The sequence below is a fragment of the Narcine bancroftii genome, chromosome 3, assembly GCF_036971445.1.
Source record: "Narcine bancroftii isolate sNarBan1 chromosome 3, sNarBan1.hap1, whole genome shotgun sequence".
Classification (NCBI taxonomy): domain Eukaryota; kingdom Metazoa; phylum Chordata; class Chondrichthyes; order Torpediniformes; family Narcinidae; genus Narcine; species Narcine bancroftii.
In genome coordinates, this window is record NC_091471.1 from 232,417,678 (window position 1) to 232,434,557 (window position 16,880).

General features: G+C 40.5%; 1 protein-coding gene across 12 annotated transcripts in view; it reads left to right on the plus strand.

Annotated features, from left to right (window-relative positions):
* Positions 1–16,880, plus strand: part of LOC138758253 (integrin alpha-X-like) — a 77,301-nt gene that overhangs the window by 31,870 nt on the left and 28,551 nt on the right. For all 12 annotated transcript variants that reach the window (XR_011354228.1, XM_069926896.1, XM_069926897.1 and 9 more), the window contains 6 exons: positions 13,308–13,462; positions 13,849–13,988; positions 14,548–14,673; positions 14,889–14,962; positions 15,231–15,372; positions 15,729–15,839. Coding sequence is in view for 11 of the 12 variants with exons in the window: in XM_069926896.1 (XP_069782997.1) it covers positions 13,308–13,462; positions 13,849–13,988; positions 14,548–14,673; positions 14,889–14,962; positions 15,231–15,372; positions 15,729–15,839 (748 nt within the window). In the remaining variant the exon portion in view is untranslated. The remainder of the gene's footprint in view (positions 1–13,307; positions 13,463–13,848; positions 13,989–14,547; positions 14,674–14,888; positions 14,963–15,230; positions 15,373–15,728; positions 15,840–16,880) is intronic.

The following is a 16,880-nucleotide window of genomic DNA, read 5'->3' on the forward strand; positions in this document are numbered from 1 at the left end:
TTTTTTCATGCGCATGCGCGGTTGCGCACTTTTACTCGGCTCAGCGAGCCATTTTTGTAGTCCAATTTCTACCGACCTGAGGGAGCGGGTTTCTCTCTCCACCGCGGGCCTCTTCGAACAGGTAAGGCCTTCTCCTTCTTCCTCTGTTGTCTTCTCTTCCTCTCTTCTTACCGTTGATTTCGATTTTTCTTTTTTTGTCGCCATCTTCTTTCCACCTTTATACTCACTTTTCTTTAACTTTTGTTTCTGTGCCTTTGTGTTTTCCTTTGTTTTTTCTGACTTTTCTGGAGAGGGCTGGAGTTCACCGTCCGGCCACTACTCCATCACGTGACTCCCTCCCCGATCATGGCTGATCTTAAAGTTCAGTACCCCATCCCCGCCTTCTCTCCGTAACCTTTAATACCCTTATACTGAAGAAAGATATCTAATTCCCTCTTAAATATATTTAATGAACCTGCCTCTACTGTCCTCTGTGGCAATGAATTCCACAGATTCACCACCCTCTGGGTAAAGAAATTCCTCCTCATCTCGGTCCTAAATGGTTTGCCTATTATCCTCAAACCATGGCCCCGGGTTCTGGATTTTCCCATCATTGGAAACATCCCATCTGCATCCATTGTTCCTTTACTCAAACCCTCTTGATATGAAGGCCAACATACCATTTGCCTTTTTAATCGCCTGCTGTACCTGCATGCTCGCCTTCAGAGACTGGTGTACAAGTACCCCTAGGTCTCTCTGCACTTCCCCATCTCTTAATCTATTGCCATTCAAATAGTAATCTGCCCTCCGGTTTGTATTACCAAAGTGGATAACCTCACATTTATCCACATTGTAGTGCATTTGCCATGTATCTGCCCAGTCCCTCAATTTATCCAAATCACACTGGAGCTTCCTGACGCCCTCTTCAATGCACACAACCCCTCCTAGCTTAGTGTCATCTGCAAATTTGGAGATATTTCATCCAATCCCCTCATCCAGATCATTAATGTAAATTGTGAACAGCTGGGGTCCCAGTACAGATCCCTGTGGCACCCCACTGTTCACCGCCTGCCACTCAGAAAACGAGCCATTTATCCCAACTCTCTGTCTTCTACCTGCCAGCCAGTTCTCAATCCACATCAATACTTTGCCCCCAATCCCATGAGCCTTGATTTTGGAAGCCAGTCGTTTATGCGGGACCTTATCGAAGGCCTTTTGGAAGTCCAGGTACACCACATCCACTGGCTCCCCCCCATCTATTTTACCTGTCACCATCTCAAAGAATTCCAATAGATTTGTCAAGCACGATTTACCTTTTGTAAATCTATGTTGATTCTGTCCGATCCCTTCTCTGCTAGTCATATGCTCTGCTATTACATCCTTAATAATGGATTCCATCATTTTGCCCACTACTGATGTAAGGCTCACCGGCCTATAATTCTCCGCTTTTTCTCTACCCCCCTTTTTAAATAGTGGGGTAATATTAGCTACCCTCCAATCCATGGGTACTGATCCTGAGTCTATCGAGTTCTGGAAAATAATTCTTAAAGCATCTGCTATCTGAATGGCCACTTCCTTAAGTACCCTAGGATGTAGATTATCAGGCCCTTGGGATTTATCTGCCTTCAATCCCATCAATTTCCCCAAGACCATGTCCTTAGAGATACTGATTTCTTTCAGTTCCTCCTTTGCATTAGTCTCTATGTTTCCCAACATCCTTGGGAGGTTATTTGTATCCTCTCTTGTAAAAACAGAACTAAAGTAAGAATTTAATTGGTCTGCCATTTCCTTATTCCCCATTATATATTCCCCTGATTCCGACTGCAAGGGACCTACTCTGGATTTCACCAATCTTTTCCTCTTGACATATTTATAAAAGCTTTTGCAGTCGGTTTTTATATTTGCTGCAAGCTTACTTACGTAATTTATTTTTGCTCTCTTGATTAATCCCTTTGTCCTCCTTTGGTGCATCTTGAACTGCTCCTAGTCTTCGGTTGTGGTACTTTTTTTTGGCCAATTGATATACTCTCTCTTTGGACCTAATGCTGTCTCTAATTTCCCTTGTTATCCAGGGTTGAGTCATCTTTTTTGGTTTATTTTTATGCCAAACCGGTATAAATGATTTTTGCAATTTCTCCATTAGATCTGTGAATGCTTTCCATTGTCTATCCACAGTCAACTCCCCCATAAACACCACCCAATCAATCTTACTCAACTCCCATCTCATACCATCATAATTCCCTTTATTTAAATTCAGGACCTTAGTTTCGGTTTTAATTTCATCACTCTCCATGTCGAGTGAGAATTCGATCATATTGTGATCGCTCCTACCCAAAGGGCCTCGTACAACAAGATTGTTGATAGCCCCTTATCATTGCATAATTTGAATAATTTGTACAAGTTGAACTACTCTCTCCTGCTGGAAAAAATGGAAGGACCAGCCCCTAACGTTAATAGGGAGAATTAATTGTATCAAAATGAAGATAATGCCAAAAATTCAACATTTGCTCCAGTCGATACCAATACATTTACCAAAACAGATTTTTAAGACAATAACTAATTTAGTAAGACAATTCCTATGGAATATTAAAGTACCAAGAATAGCATTAGAAAAATTGACATGGGATCATAAACTAGAGGGAACTACGACTCCCAGATTTAAAAAAAAAATTACTTGACTGCTCGGTTAAGATTTTTGGCATCTTTCTTCGATACAAGCCCACCAAAGTGGGTGCATGTGGGATTACAAGGAATGGAAGAAACAGTGATTAAAGATTTTATTTACAAATGGAATTTTAAATTAATTAGGAAAAAGACTTCAAACCCGATATTGATTCATATGGTAAAAATTTGGCAGGATATTAACGATAATACAGGGATTATGCAACCAGAAACTTTTAACCTTAGAGCAGGACCATGTCGAATGTAAAAAAGTACCTCCTTCTTGACCACATCTAAAACATGTATCTGAGGAACTGAGCTGGATTTTTAAAAATTTCAACAGAGTCAAATATTATACTGAACTAATCTATAACGTACATTTACTACTTTCGTCACACTGTATCTACATATATTTCTCCATACGTTTTCATCTATCTTTCTATGTAAATCCACTTCCCATTTCATTCTAGATTTATGTAGATCAGGTTTCGGCAATTTATTTTGTAACAACTTATACATTTCTGAAATAAATTTTTTCGAATCTTCTTTAGTGAGCAGTAATTCTAATGAGGACTGTCTGGGTAACTTTAAATCATGACCTAATTGTTCTAATAAAAAATGTTTAACTTGATAATAACCAAAAAAAAGGTGTTTAAAGGAATTTGAAATTTGTCTTTCATACAATTAAAGGTTAAAAATTTTCCAGCTTCAAAGCAATTCTCAACTCTTTTAATTCCCTTTTGATCCCAAATTTTCAAAAATTGATTATCTACAGTAAAATTTTTTTTTAGAGCAGATTTTTAAAATAAATTGACCTCTTGATCCAATGTTATTTTTGTTGGGAGATATTAAATCAATGGCTTTAAAATTGAAGCTAAATATGTATCAAATTGAGTTTTTGTGTTTATAGCGGTTTCAAAAAAATGTTTAGCTATTACATGGAAATCTGATTTAAATGTAGGGATAAAAAGATGGCATAATGAAATGAGAGCTTGTATTCCTTTAGAAAAGATTACATATAATTTGAGAGAGAAATATTCTGTTTTTATTAAAGTTTGGAGCCCCTACTTGAAAGCTGTTGATGTTAAAGTGTGAGGTCTCGATCCACCCAGTGGACGTCTCCGCTCCTGCACCCAAGAAGCTTTATAGTTATAACTTTAAGATTAAATAGTGATCTCCCCTCTCCTTATTTCTTCCTTTATAGTTGGGGTAGGGAGGAGGAAGGATAATAATTGGGATGTTGGGGTGGGCTTCATATATATATATATATATATATATATTATATATATATATATATATATATATATTTTTTTTTTATATATATATATATATATATATAAATGATATATGTACTTAGATATAGTAATTATTGTTGTTTGTATTGATTCATCTTAAATATTTTTTAAAAAAAGATTGCCATTATGTAATAACCAGGTGCTACCTACCATAATGGGAAATAGGATTCTAAATACTTGGCTACAAAAGGGGATGGGCCATATCGTGGACCGTGACAAAGTCGGGGTCTTAATGTCATTTGAACAAATGAGGCAAACCTGGTAATTTCCTTTGTTACCTGCAATTAAGGGCTTTTCTAAGAGAGATTTGGGGAAATGACGATGGTGGAGTAAGTGAATTGGAACACACATTATAGATGGATAATATACCCAAATTTATATTATGCCCTACAAATGGAAGGGAAAACACCTGGATTACATAGATCAAGAGAAAGATGGGAAGCAGATCTGGCAGAAAATCTAGCAGAACCATCTTGGTCTGAATGGTGCAAAGATGGGGTGGGCTTGATTATTAATGCGCAGTTATGGCTTGGTGCAATGTAACTTTTTACATCAATTATATTTGACACCACAAAGACGACACAAATCAAAAACAGAAGTGTTAGATGCTTTCCACGTAAAATAGAGGAAGGAACATTTCTCCACTCTGAGTGGTCGTGCACAAAAGTTAATCCTTTCTGGCACGAACCATCAGAAGACTTAAGGAGGATTTCTGGAGTTAACTTCCCAGGTAGTCTGGAACTATATTTACTGGGAAATTTTATAAATATTAGCAGTGACCTCAAATATCTTTTATTGAGATCGCATTGGCAATAGCTGGGAAATGTGTAGCAGTTACATGGAAGTCAGATACACCGATTGCTCTGGCACGATGGATGTCAGTAACAGACAGTTGTAGACTGAGAAAAGATCACGTATAAGAAACAAACAAGATCTGGCACCCATGCCTGAATTCTGTTGGTGCACGAGTGCAATAATGCTGCTGTAAATTTGTGGTCTTCCCTCGATTTTATCTTTTTTTTAAATAAAATGTAGACTGTAAGCTCCGACAGTGGATGGAGAGGCACAATATCCGTTTTTTTGTGTGTAAAAGGGAAGGGGGTAGTGGGGGGGGGGGGTGGAGAATGTTTATTGTTTGAAAATTTTGTTATATTTGACTTAAGTTTGGTTAACAACATGTTTGAATAACTTGCTAAGTTTCGTTAACAACATGTTTGAATAACTTGCTAAGTTTGGTTAACAACATGTTTGAATAACTTGCTATCATATACACTGTATTGATGAAAAAAATTGTATTTTTTAAGAAAAACTCATATTTTCCATGTAAGTTGTAAGCAGATTATTTTCTTGACGTAAAAGATGTATCTTTGATATATGTTTGAAAACCAAAATTAAAATATTTTTTAAAAATAAGAATGGCCAGAGAGGATAAAGCAGGTAGAGTCCTCATTAAGTCAATATTGGTCTCCCTGAGGCGATATTTTGTTAAACAACGGGGTTCTGCTGGCTGGATTATACCTGAAACGATGCAGAAAGAGATTCCCCAGAAAATACACGAAGGTCACATGGGGATGGAGAAATGCTAACTCGGAGCATGTACTGGACCGGATATACAAAGACTTTGAAAATACGGTGGCTACATGTCGAATCTGCCAAAAGTACACAACAAAACGAGGAAAGAATTTCCACAGATGTACCTTCCAGGCTGTGGCACACAGTGGGAGCAGACTTGTTCACCGAGAATCAAGACTGGTAATTTAATAGTTGTCTGTTACTATTCTAAGTTTCCATTTGTCAAAAGGGTGAAAGACCTGAGAGCGTCAACTATCACCTTAGAAATGAGAGCGCTTCTCGCTGAACAAGGAATACTCGAGCAAGTAATATGTGACAATGGAACACAGATCATATCACAAGAATTCCGAAAGGTGGCTGCAGAGTATGGGTTTGTTATCACTACATCATCCCCATACTACCCCAAAGGTCATGGGTTCATTGAAAGACAAGTGCAAACCGTGAAACGCCCACTAGTTAAGTGTCATGAAAAAGAAGACCCAGACCTAGCTCTTCTATCATTACGAGCAACACCTTTAAGGGCTGACGTGAAGTCTCCGACAACGGAGTCACGTGATGAAGTAGTGGCCGGTCGGGGAACTCCAGCCCTCTCCGGAAAAGTTTAAAAAAAAAACTCAGAAAACACAAAGGCACAAACACGAAAATTAAAATAAAGTGAAAGTAAAGGTGGGAAGAAAATGGCAGTGAAGAAAGAAAAGTCGAAAGCGACGGAAAGAAGAGAAGAAGAAAAGACATCGGAAGAAGAAGGTGAAGGCCTTACCTGTCCGAGGATGCCCGCCACAGAGAGAGAAGCCCGCTCCCTAAGGTCAGTTGAAGTCACAAGCTCGGGACTACAAAAATGGCTCGCGGAGCCAAGCAAAAGTGCCCATGACAAAAAAAACACTGATGGGAGGGGGGACCTGCTCAGGAGTCAATCTCCACAGCTGAGAATGACAGCTAGAGCACAAGAAGAAGAGAACATAGAAAACAACGAGAACAAGAAAGAAGAGAGTAAAAAGAAATCAAGGAAACAACAGATGACTAACCCAGAGGAAGAAGAAGAACATAGAGAAATGGAAGAAGAAGGGAAGGGCAAGACAATGGATATATATTTTTTTTAAAGAATATATGGAATCAGTAAAAGAATGGCAATCACAAGAATTTAGTGAAATAAAAAGAATTAAAAGTACAGAAGAAAAAATGAATAGATTAGAGATGGTCATGTCAGATATGGGAAAAAGAGTGGACAAGGTGGAAGAACGAGAAACAGCCGTAGAAATCGAAGACTTAAAAAAGAAATTAGAAGAATCTAATAAAAAAGTTAAAGAGACACAAGAGCTGTTAGCTCAGAAGATAGATATAATGGAAAATTATAATAGAAGAAATAATATAAAGATAGTGGGCCTTAAGGAAGATGAAGAAGGCAAGAATATGAGAGAATTTATAAAAGATTGGATCCCCAGGGTCCTAGGAAGACCAGAATTACAGGAAGAAATGGAAATAGAAAGGGCACATAGAACATTATCCCCGAAACCACAGCCATAACAAAAACCAAGATCCATTTTAGTAAAATTCCTTAGATATACAACAAGAGAAAATATATTGGAGAAAGCAATGAAGAAAATAAGAGAAGACAAAAAGCCACTGGAATACAAAGGTCAAAAAATTTTTTTCTATCCAGACATAAGTTTTGAACTCCTGAAAAAGAGAAAGGAGTTTAATACAGCAAAAGCGATCCAATGGAAAAAAGGATATAAATTTATGCTAAAGTACCCAGCGGTACTTAAAATAGTTATTCCAGGGCAGCAAAACAGACTATTCTCGGATGCGGAGGAAGCACGAAAATTTGCAGAACAACTATAAAACAGACAGAGAGATGAAGACATGTAACGAGAGCAAAAATGACCACGAACTATATGTATGTGTGTATATGGGTGTGTATATATATATATATATATATATGTGTGTGTGTGTGTGTATGTATATATGTGTGTACATGAGTGTATCTGTATTTAAAAGAAAATATATAGAGTATAGATAAGAATTAATAAGGGAAAGAAAGGGAAGAGAGGAAGTAAGGGAATTAAGAGAGTGACCTTTGTTATATATGAAAATTAAAGTCTTTTCTGGGGGGGCTGGGTGGGGAGGAGTTACGGTCACTGCAAAATCAGTTGACGCTTGCGAGTGAATTCGCAAATCCAAATGGAGAGGGGAGATGTGGTTGCCCGACAAGGGATAAAGGGCAACTCAGGAAAGGGAGGGGATAGTGGGGTTAAAGAAATTTTAGATAGGAGAATAAGGGAAATGTTTGATGTTTTAGAAATGTCTTATCAAGTGTTCAAAACAAGAAAGCAGAAATGGATAAGATGGAAAGGTGATGATGAGGAAGCGGAAAGGAAAGATAAACAAGTATGAAATGGCTACGTTGAACTATATGACTTTAAATATTAACGGAATACATAACCAAATCAAAAGGAAGAAACTGCTAAATTTACTGAAAAAAGAAAAAATTGATATAGCATTCGTGCAAGAAACACATTTAACTGAAATGGAGCATAAGAAATTAAAGAGAGATTGGATAGGACATGTAACAGCAGCGTCATATAATTCAAAAGCTAGAGGAGTAGCTATATTAATCACTAAAAATGTACCAATTAAAATAGAAGAGGAAATAAAAGATCCAGCAGGGAGATATGTAATGATAAAATGTCAGATATATTTGGAGTTTTGGAATTTACTCAATGTATATTCACCTAACGAAGAAGATCAAAAATTTATGCAAGATATTTTTTTGAAGATAGCAGACACGCAAGGGAACATACTAATAGGAGGGGATTTCAACCTTAATTTGGATTCAAATATGGATAAAACTGGGGAAAAAATTAACAGAAAGAACAAAGTAACCAAATTTATAATTAAATCGATGCAAGAAATGCAACTTTTGGATATATGGAGGAAACAACACCCAAAGGAAAAGGAATATTCATATTACTCAGGTAGACATAAAACATACTCAAGAATAGACCTATGCCTGTTATCAGCTCGCATACAAGACAAGAGTTAGAAAAACATAATATAAAGCTAGAATATTATTGGACCACTCACCCCTGATATTGACAATAGAGTTAGAGGACATCCCTCCAAGAATGTATAGATGGAGATTAAACTCCATGTTACTTAAAAGACAGAATTTTAGAGAATTAATTGAAAGACAAATTAAAATGTACTTTGAAATAAATACGGAATCAGTGAAAGATAAGTTTATACTATGGGACGCAATGAAAGCGTTCTTCAGAGGGCAAATAATAAGTTATGTAACCAAGATGAAGAAGGACTACAATCAGGAAACAGAGCAGTTGGAAAGGGAAACAGCAAATATTGAAAGAGAATTAGCAATGAAGGAAGACACAACTAAAAGAAGAGAATTGGCAGATAAAAAAAATAAAATATGAAACATTACAAACATATAAGGTGGAGAAGAACATAATGAAGACAAAACAAATATTATGAACTAGGAGAAAAAACGCACAAAATTCTAGCATGGCAGCTTAAGACAGAACAAACTAAGAGAATGGTATTGGCATCAAGGAAAAAAGACAAATAAATCACATATAATCCAACGGAGATTAATAAAACTTTAGAGAATTCTACGAACAATTATACCAAACTGAAAATGAAGGGAAAGAAGTCAAAATAGATGAATTTTTAACTAAAATTGAACTACCAAAATTACAAATAGAGGAACAAAATAAATTAATAGAACCATTTGAAATAGTAGAAATACAAGAGATAATAAAAAAACTACCGAATAATAAAACACCAGGAGAGGATGGATTCCCAATAGAATTCTATAAAACATTTAAAGATTTATTAATTCCTCCCCTCCTGGAAGTAATCAACCAGATTGATAAAACACAAAGCTTACCAGATTCATGCAAAACAGCAATGATTACAGTAATACCAAAGACAGGGAAAGATCCACTCGCACCAGCGTCATATAGACCAATATCTTTACTTAACACAGATTATAAGATAATAGCTAAACTATTAACAAACGGATTAGCCGACGATGTACCAAAAATAGTAAATCTAGACCAAACTGGATTTATTCAAAAAAGACGAACAACAGACAATATTTGTAAATTTATTAACTTAATTCATGCAGTAGAAGGAAATAAAGCTCCAACAGTTACGGTTGCTTTAGACGCAGAGAAGGCCTTTGACAGAGTAGAATGGAATTATTTATTCAAAGTACTACAAAAATTCAGTTTACCAGAGAAATATATTAATTGGATTAAAGCATTATATAAGGGGCCATTGGCGAAAGTGACAGTAAATGGATATATATCAAAACAATTTAACTTAAGCAGATCAACAAGGCAGGGATGCCCACTATTGCCCTTATTGTTCGCGTTAGCGATAGAACCACTAGCAGAACTGATAAGAACATAAAATAAAATAAAAGGGATCAAAATAAATGACAAGGAATATAAAATTAGTTTATTTGCAGATGACGTTATAGTATACTTAACAGAACCAGAAATATCAATAAAAGAATTACATAAGAAATTGAAGGAATATGGAGAAGTGTCGGGATACAAGATTAATGCAAATAAAAGTAAAGCAATGCCAATGAATAATGTGGATTTCTCCAAATTTAAGAAAGAATCACCATTCAGATGGCAAATGCAAGCAATACGATACCTAGGTATACAAATAAATGAAAACCTCGGCCATCTATATAAACTCAATTATTATCCACTAATGAAAAAAATTACAGGACGACTTAGACATTGGAAATACTTACCACTAACACTAATAGGAAGGATAAACTGTATTAAAATGAACATTTTCCCAAGGATACAATATCTATTTCAGGCATTGCCAATACACTTGACGGAGAAATTTTTCAAGGAGTTAAAGAAAATAATAAGGAAATTTTTATGGAAAGGGGGGAAACCGAGGATAGCACTAGATAAATTAACAGAATGGTATAAACAAGGAGGCTTACAACTGCCAAACTTTAAAAATTATTATAGAGCCGCACAATTAAGATACCTATCAGATTTTTATCAAACAAGGGAAAAGCCAGATTGGACTAGATTAGAACTAGATAAAATAGGGGAGAAGATTATTGAACATATATTATATAAATGGGATGAAAAATTGGTACAACGTAGGAATTCTCCAGTATTACATCATCTGCTCAATATTTGGAAGAAGATTCATTTAGAAAGGAATAAAACAAATTACCAACTACCAAAACTAATACTGACGCAAAATCAGATAATCGCTTTTACAATAGATAACCTTTCCTTTAGAGAATGGGAGAAAAAAGGATCAAAAGAATAGAAAATTGCTTTTCAGGAAATAAATTATTATCCTTTGAACAAATGAAGGATAAATATAATATAACTCACGATACAGTGTTGGCATACTACCAACTGAAATCCTACTTGAAGGACAAATTGGGAAGCAGTCTGAGGTAACCAGAGGGAAGTAATTTTGAATATGTGATTACAGACACAATGATAATCAAAAAATTTATAACAAACATGTATATTAAACTACAAGAAAAGGAGAATGAGGAAACAAATGGTAAAACTAAACAAAAATGGGAACAAGATCTAAACATAAAGATAAAGAAGGAAACATGGGAGAAGTTATGCTCAGGAATTATGTGAAATACAATAAATACGAGGTTACGTATGATACAATATAACTGGATACACAGGCTATATATTACACCTCAAAGGTTAAATAAATGGGACCCAACAGTATCTGACAGATGTTTTTGCTGTAAAAAGGAAATAGGAACAACAATGCATGCAATCTGGACATGTGAGAAAATGAAAAAATTTTGGGAAGATCTAAACCAGACATTAAATAAAATCACAAAAAGCAATATACCAAAAAACCCAGAGATCTTCCTCCTAAGTAATAAACAAAGAATTTGGACTTGATTTGGATGGTGCACAAAAAAGATTTGTTAGGATAGCCCTAGCTGTAGCAAAAAAATGTATTATGTCAGCCTGGAAATTAGAAGATAATTTGAGATACAACAATGGTATATAGAAATGAATAAATGTATTCCATTAGAAAAAATAACATATAATTTAAGAAATAATATTACAATATTTGAACAAATATGGGAGCCATACATGAAACACAATAGAGAAAACCTACTGGGGACATCTACCACCTAAAATGACAGAAGGAGAAGGGAATGAAAAGAATTGACTCAGAGCAATTTCTTGTTTATTTTTATTGAGTGACAACATTGTTTGACGGGTTTAATGTATCTTAGATTCTGAACTTTAAATGAATGAGAGGGGAGGTAGGGAGGGTGAGATGGGAAGAAGGGGGGGGAGAAAACGACACTGTATATATTTGAAAAGGAAAATGTATGTATCTTGATCAATGTGGTTTATAGTGTGAAAAATAAAAAAATTTAAAAAAAAGTCTCCGACAACAGAACCTGCAGGGGATATAAAACAACTCTGCCAAGCAAAATACCCCCTCCAGAAGACCAGGAGGAAACCAGAAGGAGACTGGCTGATGAGCAAGAAGGACACCAGATCTATGGCAAACATGCACAAACATTGCCAGAACTCTTCAGAGGGCAGCGTGTGCACATTCAGGAGCTGATGTTGAAAACATGGACCCCAGCAAAGGTCATCAGAGAAGCGGAGACCCCAAGATCATACATTGTCAAGACAGACTCTGGCCATCAGCTGAGGAGGAACAGAATTCACATCAGGCCAATGCAAGATGTGACAAAGCAGAAAGCTTTAATACCAGCAAAGCTGGCAACTCCGACATCAAGTGAAGAGACCACAACCACTAAAACCAAAACATCAACTCCGCAGCTGTCAGGTGGACCACAACAAGCTCCATCACCTACACATGGACCAGCAACACAGAGCCCAATGGTCGCAACCAAATCCACTAGATGGGGAAGCGAGATATTGATGCACGATCAATTACACAAAGACTGAAGTTACCGGAACTGAAACCTTTTATTAGCTCCAGATGAACAGCATCCCTTTGTGTTGCTTGGCTCACACTGACCCGGGGCTCGAACTGGGGGTAGGGTTATGGGACGTCGGCCTTTATGGGGATAAAGGGGAGGAGTCACGAGCCGGCCAGTGAGAGCAGGGACGAACATATAAGTTCATGTTATTTACATACACAATAGTGGTTTCACCACACAGACTGTCACCAGGGACTATTTTAAAATAGTTGTGTAAATAAACGAATGTACAAGTTCAGTCACTTAAGTTGCACTGAAAAGAAAGTGATAAAGAACAGTAATTTTTTTTATCTTGAGAAGGAGGAATGTTATATAGTCAGGATAATGTGAACTATTTTGTAACCGTGTAGAAATACACCCTCACTGTAGTGCACCACAGTGGGATGTATGTGAGTGTGGGTGAACTATGTCCTGAGATAGTGGAAGGCATCAGTAAGTAAAGTCTCTTCTGTTATTTGAATCTTGCATCTCGAAGTTATTTAGGTAGCCTCCCGAGTAACAACAGAGACATTACATGGTGGGATGGGGTGAATGAGGCCTACGGTGCAGGCTCTGTCAGGCTGGGGTGAGTGAGGCCTACACAATAGACCTAGAGAGAGGGAGGCCTACACGACAGGCCTGGAGAGAATGTGGCCTACCTGACAGGTCCAGGATCGCACTGGGGAGACCAACACAACGGGGCTGGTAGTGGGACAGAGAGAGTGAGGCCTACCCGACAGGCCTGGTTTGGCACCAGGGAGGCTGAGGCCTGTCTGGCACGGACTGACCAGATTCGGTTGCTCCTCCAGGTCTCGTCCTGTGGTGAAGCTTGAAACTCAGAGCACCTTCGACCCAGCAAAGATAAAACAGAAGGACGTCGACTGTCCAGAAAATGTCGTGTCCAAACCTACAGTGACAGCCAAGATGTGTTTCAAGCTGACAGAACTCACCAGGAAAATAGCAGGTGACGCTGCCCAGCCTGTGACCCACTCCCGGGGAGCTATTATTCTTTATATAAACCCCTGAATCCCTGGATCAGACCCCAGCTTGTGACCCACTCCTGGGAATCTGTTATTCTACATATAAACCACCCCCCCCCCCCGAACCCTGGATCAGACCCCAGCCTGTGACCAACTCCTGGGGATCTGTTATTTTATATATAAACCCCTCCTCCCCCGAACCTCTGGATCAGACTCCAGCCTGTGACCCACTCCCGGGAATCTGTTATTCTAGAAATATCCCCTGGATTACATCACAGTCTGTTCTTGTACATGTCTGAAATATATCTCCCTTGATTCCGGTTCTCAATCACTCCTCACCTCTCCATCTTGTTGCTCTGTCTTTCCCAAGAGGTTCCAAGTTTCAACGTGTTGTACAAAATCATTTTGGACCCTGGTCGAAATGTCCAGAGAGCAATGTTCAAATCACCCGCCTCAGGAACCTTCAGACTCTTCAATGGCTATTGCTTGAATTTTGATCTTGAACTGGAGGTAGGTGTTTGACTCACATGGAGTCCTGCTCAGGTTCACATCTAGGTAGACCCCACACCAACAGCAATGTTCAGGGTTCCCCTCCAGTTAGACCGCACCAGAAGCCCCGTTCAGGGTTCCCCTCTGGATAGACCGCACCGGGAGCCTTGTTCAGGGTTGCCCTCTGGTTAGACCCCATCGGGAGAACAAATCAGCGTTCCCCTCTGGTTAGACCCCACCAGGAGCCCCATTCAGGGTTCCTCTCTAGTTAGACTGAATCAGGAACCCCTCAGGGATGGGGAGGGAATGTTAGTAGGTTTTGTTGGAGAATGTTGATGGTTTTACTATCATCTTTGAACAATGGGCTCAATTTAACATCCTCAAGCACCCTGTCACATGCCTGTCCTTCTTCCATTTATTTCACCATCTCCCTCTCTCTCCCTATCCACCTCCCCTCCACACCCCTTCCACAACCTCTTTCCTTCTCTCCCCCCCACCACTTTCTCCATTTTCTCTGGCACCCTCCTTCTCCCACCTATCTCCTCTCTTTCTCTGACTTCCCCTCTCTCTCTTTCCCCAGACCTGTATCCAGGACAACTATAACCCAATCCAGCTGGAGATAACATATCAAGCAGAGGGTCAAATGTCGGTGAAATTCCCAGCTCCTGTTCTGCGAGACGGCAACTCTGGGACTTGGAGGGCCAAGGTGAGGTTCTGCTGTGACGGGGGATGGGGAGGAGAGGCAGGGGTAAGAGAGAAGGGAGCAAAAGATGGAGGAAATGGGTGGTGGGAGGGAGGTGTTAGTAAAAGTGTGGGAGAGGGTGGGAAGGGGAAAGAGGGAGAAAGAGAGTGGGGGGGGGTGAAGGGACAGGGGAGCTGGGGGGTCCTGATGATAATTGCTAAGCTTCCCAACTCCCACAGCTGCCATTCGAACAGGAGTGTGGATTGGATAACCGCTGCACCGACCGACTAGAGATCAACTTCTCCCTGGTGGGGTAAGAACCCCATCCCCTCCCTACAACCCTCCCAGTCTCTGTAACCCCCACCCCCACCCCGGTCCCCTACGCCCCTCCCTGTCTCTGTAACCCCCTCCGGTCCCCTACACTCCTCCCTGTCTCTGTAATCCCCTCCATTTCCCTACACCTCTCCCCATCTCTGTAACCCCCTCTGGTCCCCTACACCCCTCCGCGTCTCTGTAAACCCCTCCTCTGGTCCCCTACACCTCTCCCTGTCTCTGTAACCTGCCTCGGGCCTTGCCCACAGGCCTCAGATCGTAGTCGTGGGGAGTCACTCCACTCTTACACTGGACATAACACTGACAAACTCCGGAGAGAATTCCTTCAACACTGTGGTCTCCTTCGAGCTGCCCCTTGGCCTCACCTTCCGGAAGAGTTCCATCATCCAGGTATGGCAACTCAGGTGCAATGTAGTCTTCTCAGAACTTGGTGCCTCTGTCTCAGAGCCTGGGGCCCTGCCCATAGCACATTGGCCAGTCCTGTGACCTGGGTCCTTATCCCAGAGAGCGGAGTCCGACCCGGGACCTCAAGGCCCTGTCCCCAGAGCCCTTTTCTGGATCCTGGGGCCCTGTCCTGGAACCTGGGGCCCTCTCCCAGAGCTTGGGGCCTTGACCCATAGCCTAAGTCCCTGTCCTGGAGCCTGGGGCCCCATCCTTGTGAGGTGGGATGGGGCAGATCTGTTGGGGTGCGGCCTGCACTGATGAACCTCTCCCTCCCTTTATCTCCCCCTCCACCCAACCTACAGTCCAGCCGCCGCTCTCAGCTCAAGTGCGGTGATGTTCCGAATCTCACTACGTCCAACGTCCGGATCATGCAGTGCCTGGTAAACCATCCCATCTTCCGGACTGCTACCTCGGTGAGTCGGGGGATGGGGGAAGGGGAGTATCTCTGGAACTGTCCCAGTGGCTGGAGGGAGGGAGGGGACTCTCTGGGATGAGATGGGATGGGGGTCGGAGAAGGACACACCAGGATCACTACAGCGCAGGACAGGTCACCTTCCTCCAGAGAGGATTGACTGGCTCTGGAAGGGGGAACAGAAGGGGTCAATTCCAGACATGAGGGGGGGGGGTTCTCTCTCTGTCCCTTCCCCCTTCACTCTTTCTCTTCCCTCACCCCTCTTTCTCCCTCACTCTCTACTCCACCCCCTCATGTTCTCCTCTACCCCTCTCTCCCCCACCTTCTTTCCCCCTCACCCCTCTCTTTCCCCACCCCTCTCTCTCACCCATCACTCTCTCCCTCACCCACACTCTCTCCCCCTCACCCCTCTCTCTTCCTCACCCCTCCCTCTCACCCTTCTCTCTCTCTCTCCTCACCACTCTCACCATGGGGGATTGAGTTCAGGAGTTGAGAGGTCACGTTACAACTCTACAGATCTCTGGTGAGCCCACACTTGGAGAATTGTGTTCAGTTCTGGCCATCTCATTACAGGAAGGATGTGGCAGCTACGGAGAGGGGACAAAGGAGATTCACCAGGATGTTGCCTGGATTGGGAAACAAGTCTTTAGGAGGCAAGGTTCGCAGAGCTGGGACTTTTCTCTTTGGAGCGTAGAAGGATGAGAGGAGACTTGATCAAGGTCGACAAAATTCTGAGAGGAATCGATAGGGTGGACAGTCAGTGCCTGTTTCCCAGGGCAGGATCAGCAAACACCAGAGGACATGTGTACAAAGTGGAGGGAGGGAAGTTTAGGAGAGATGTTGGTGGTATCTTTTTTTTTACACAGAGAGTTGTGAGGACCTGGAATGCCTTGTCGGGGGATGGTGGTGGAGGCTGGAAATGGGGGAATTTCAGAGACTCTTAGATACACGGATGGATGGAAAATACATCACATCCCTGCTCTAATACTCTATTCCTCCTGAAGTGAATGCCAGCATCACATTTCACCCTCACTCCGTCCTC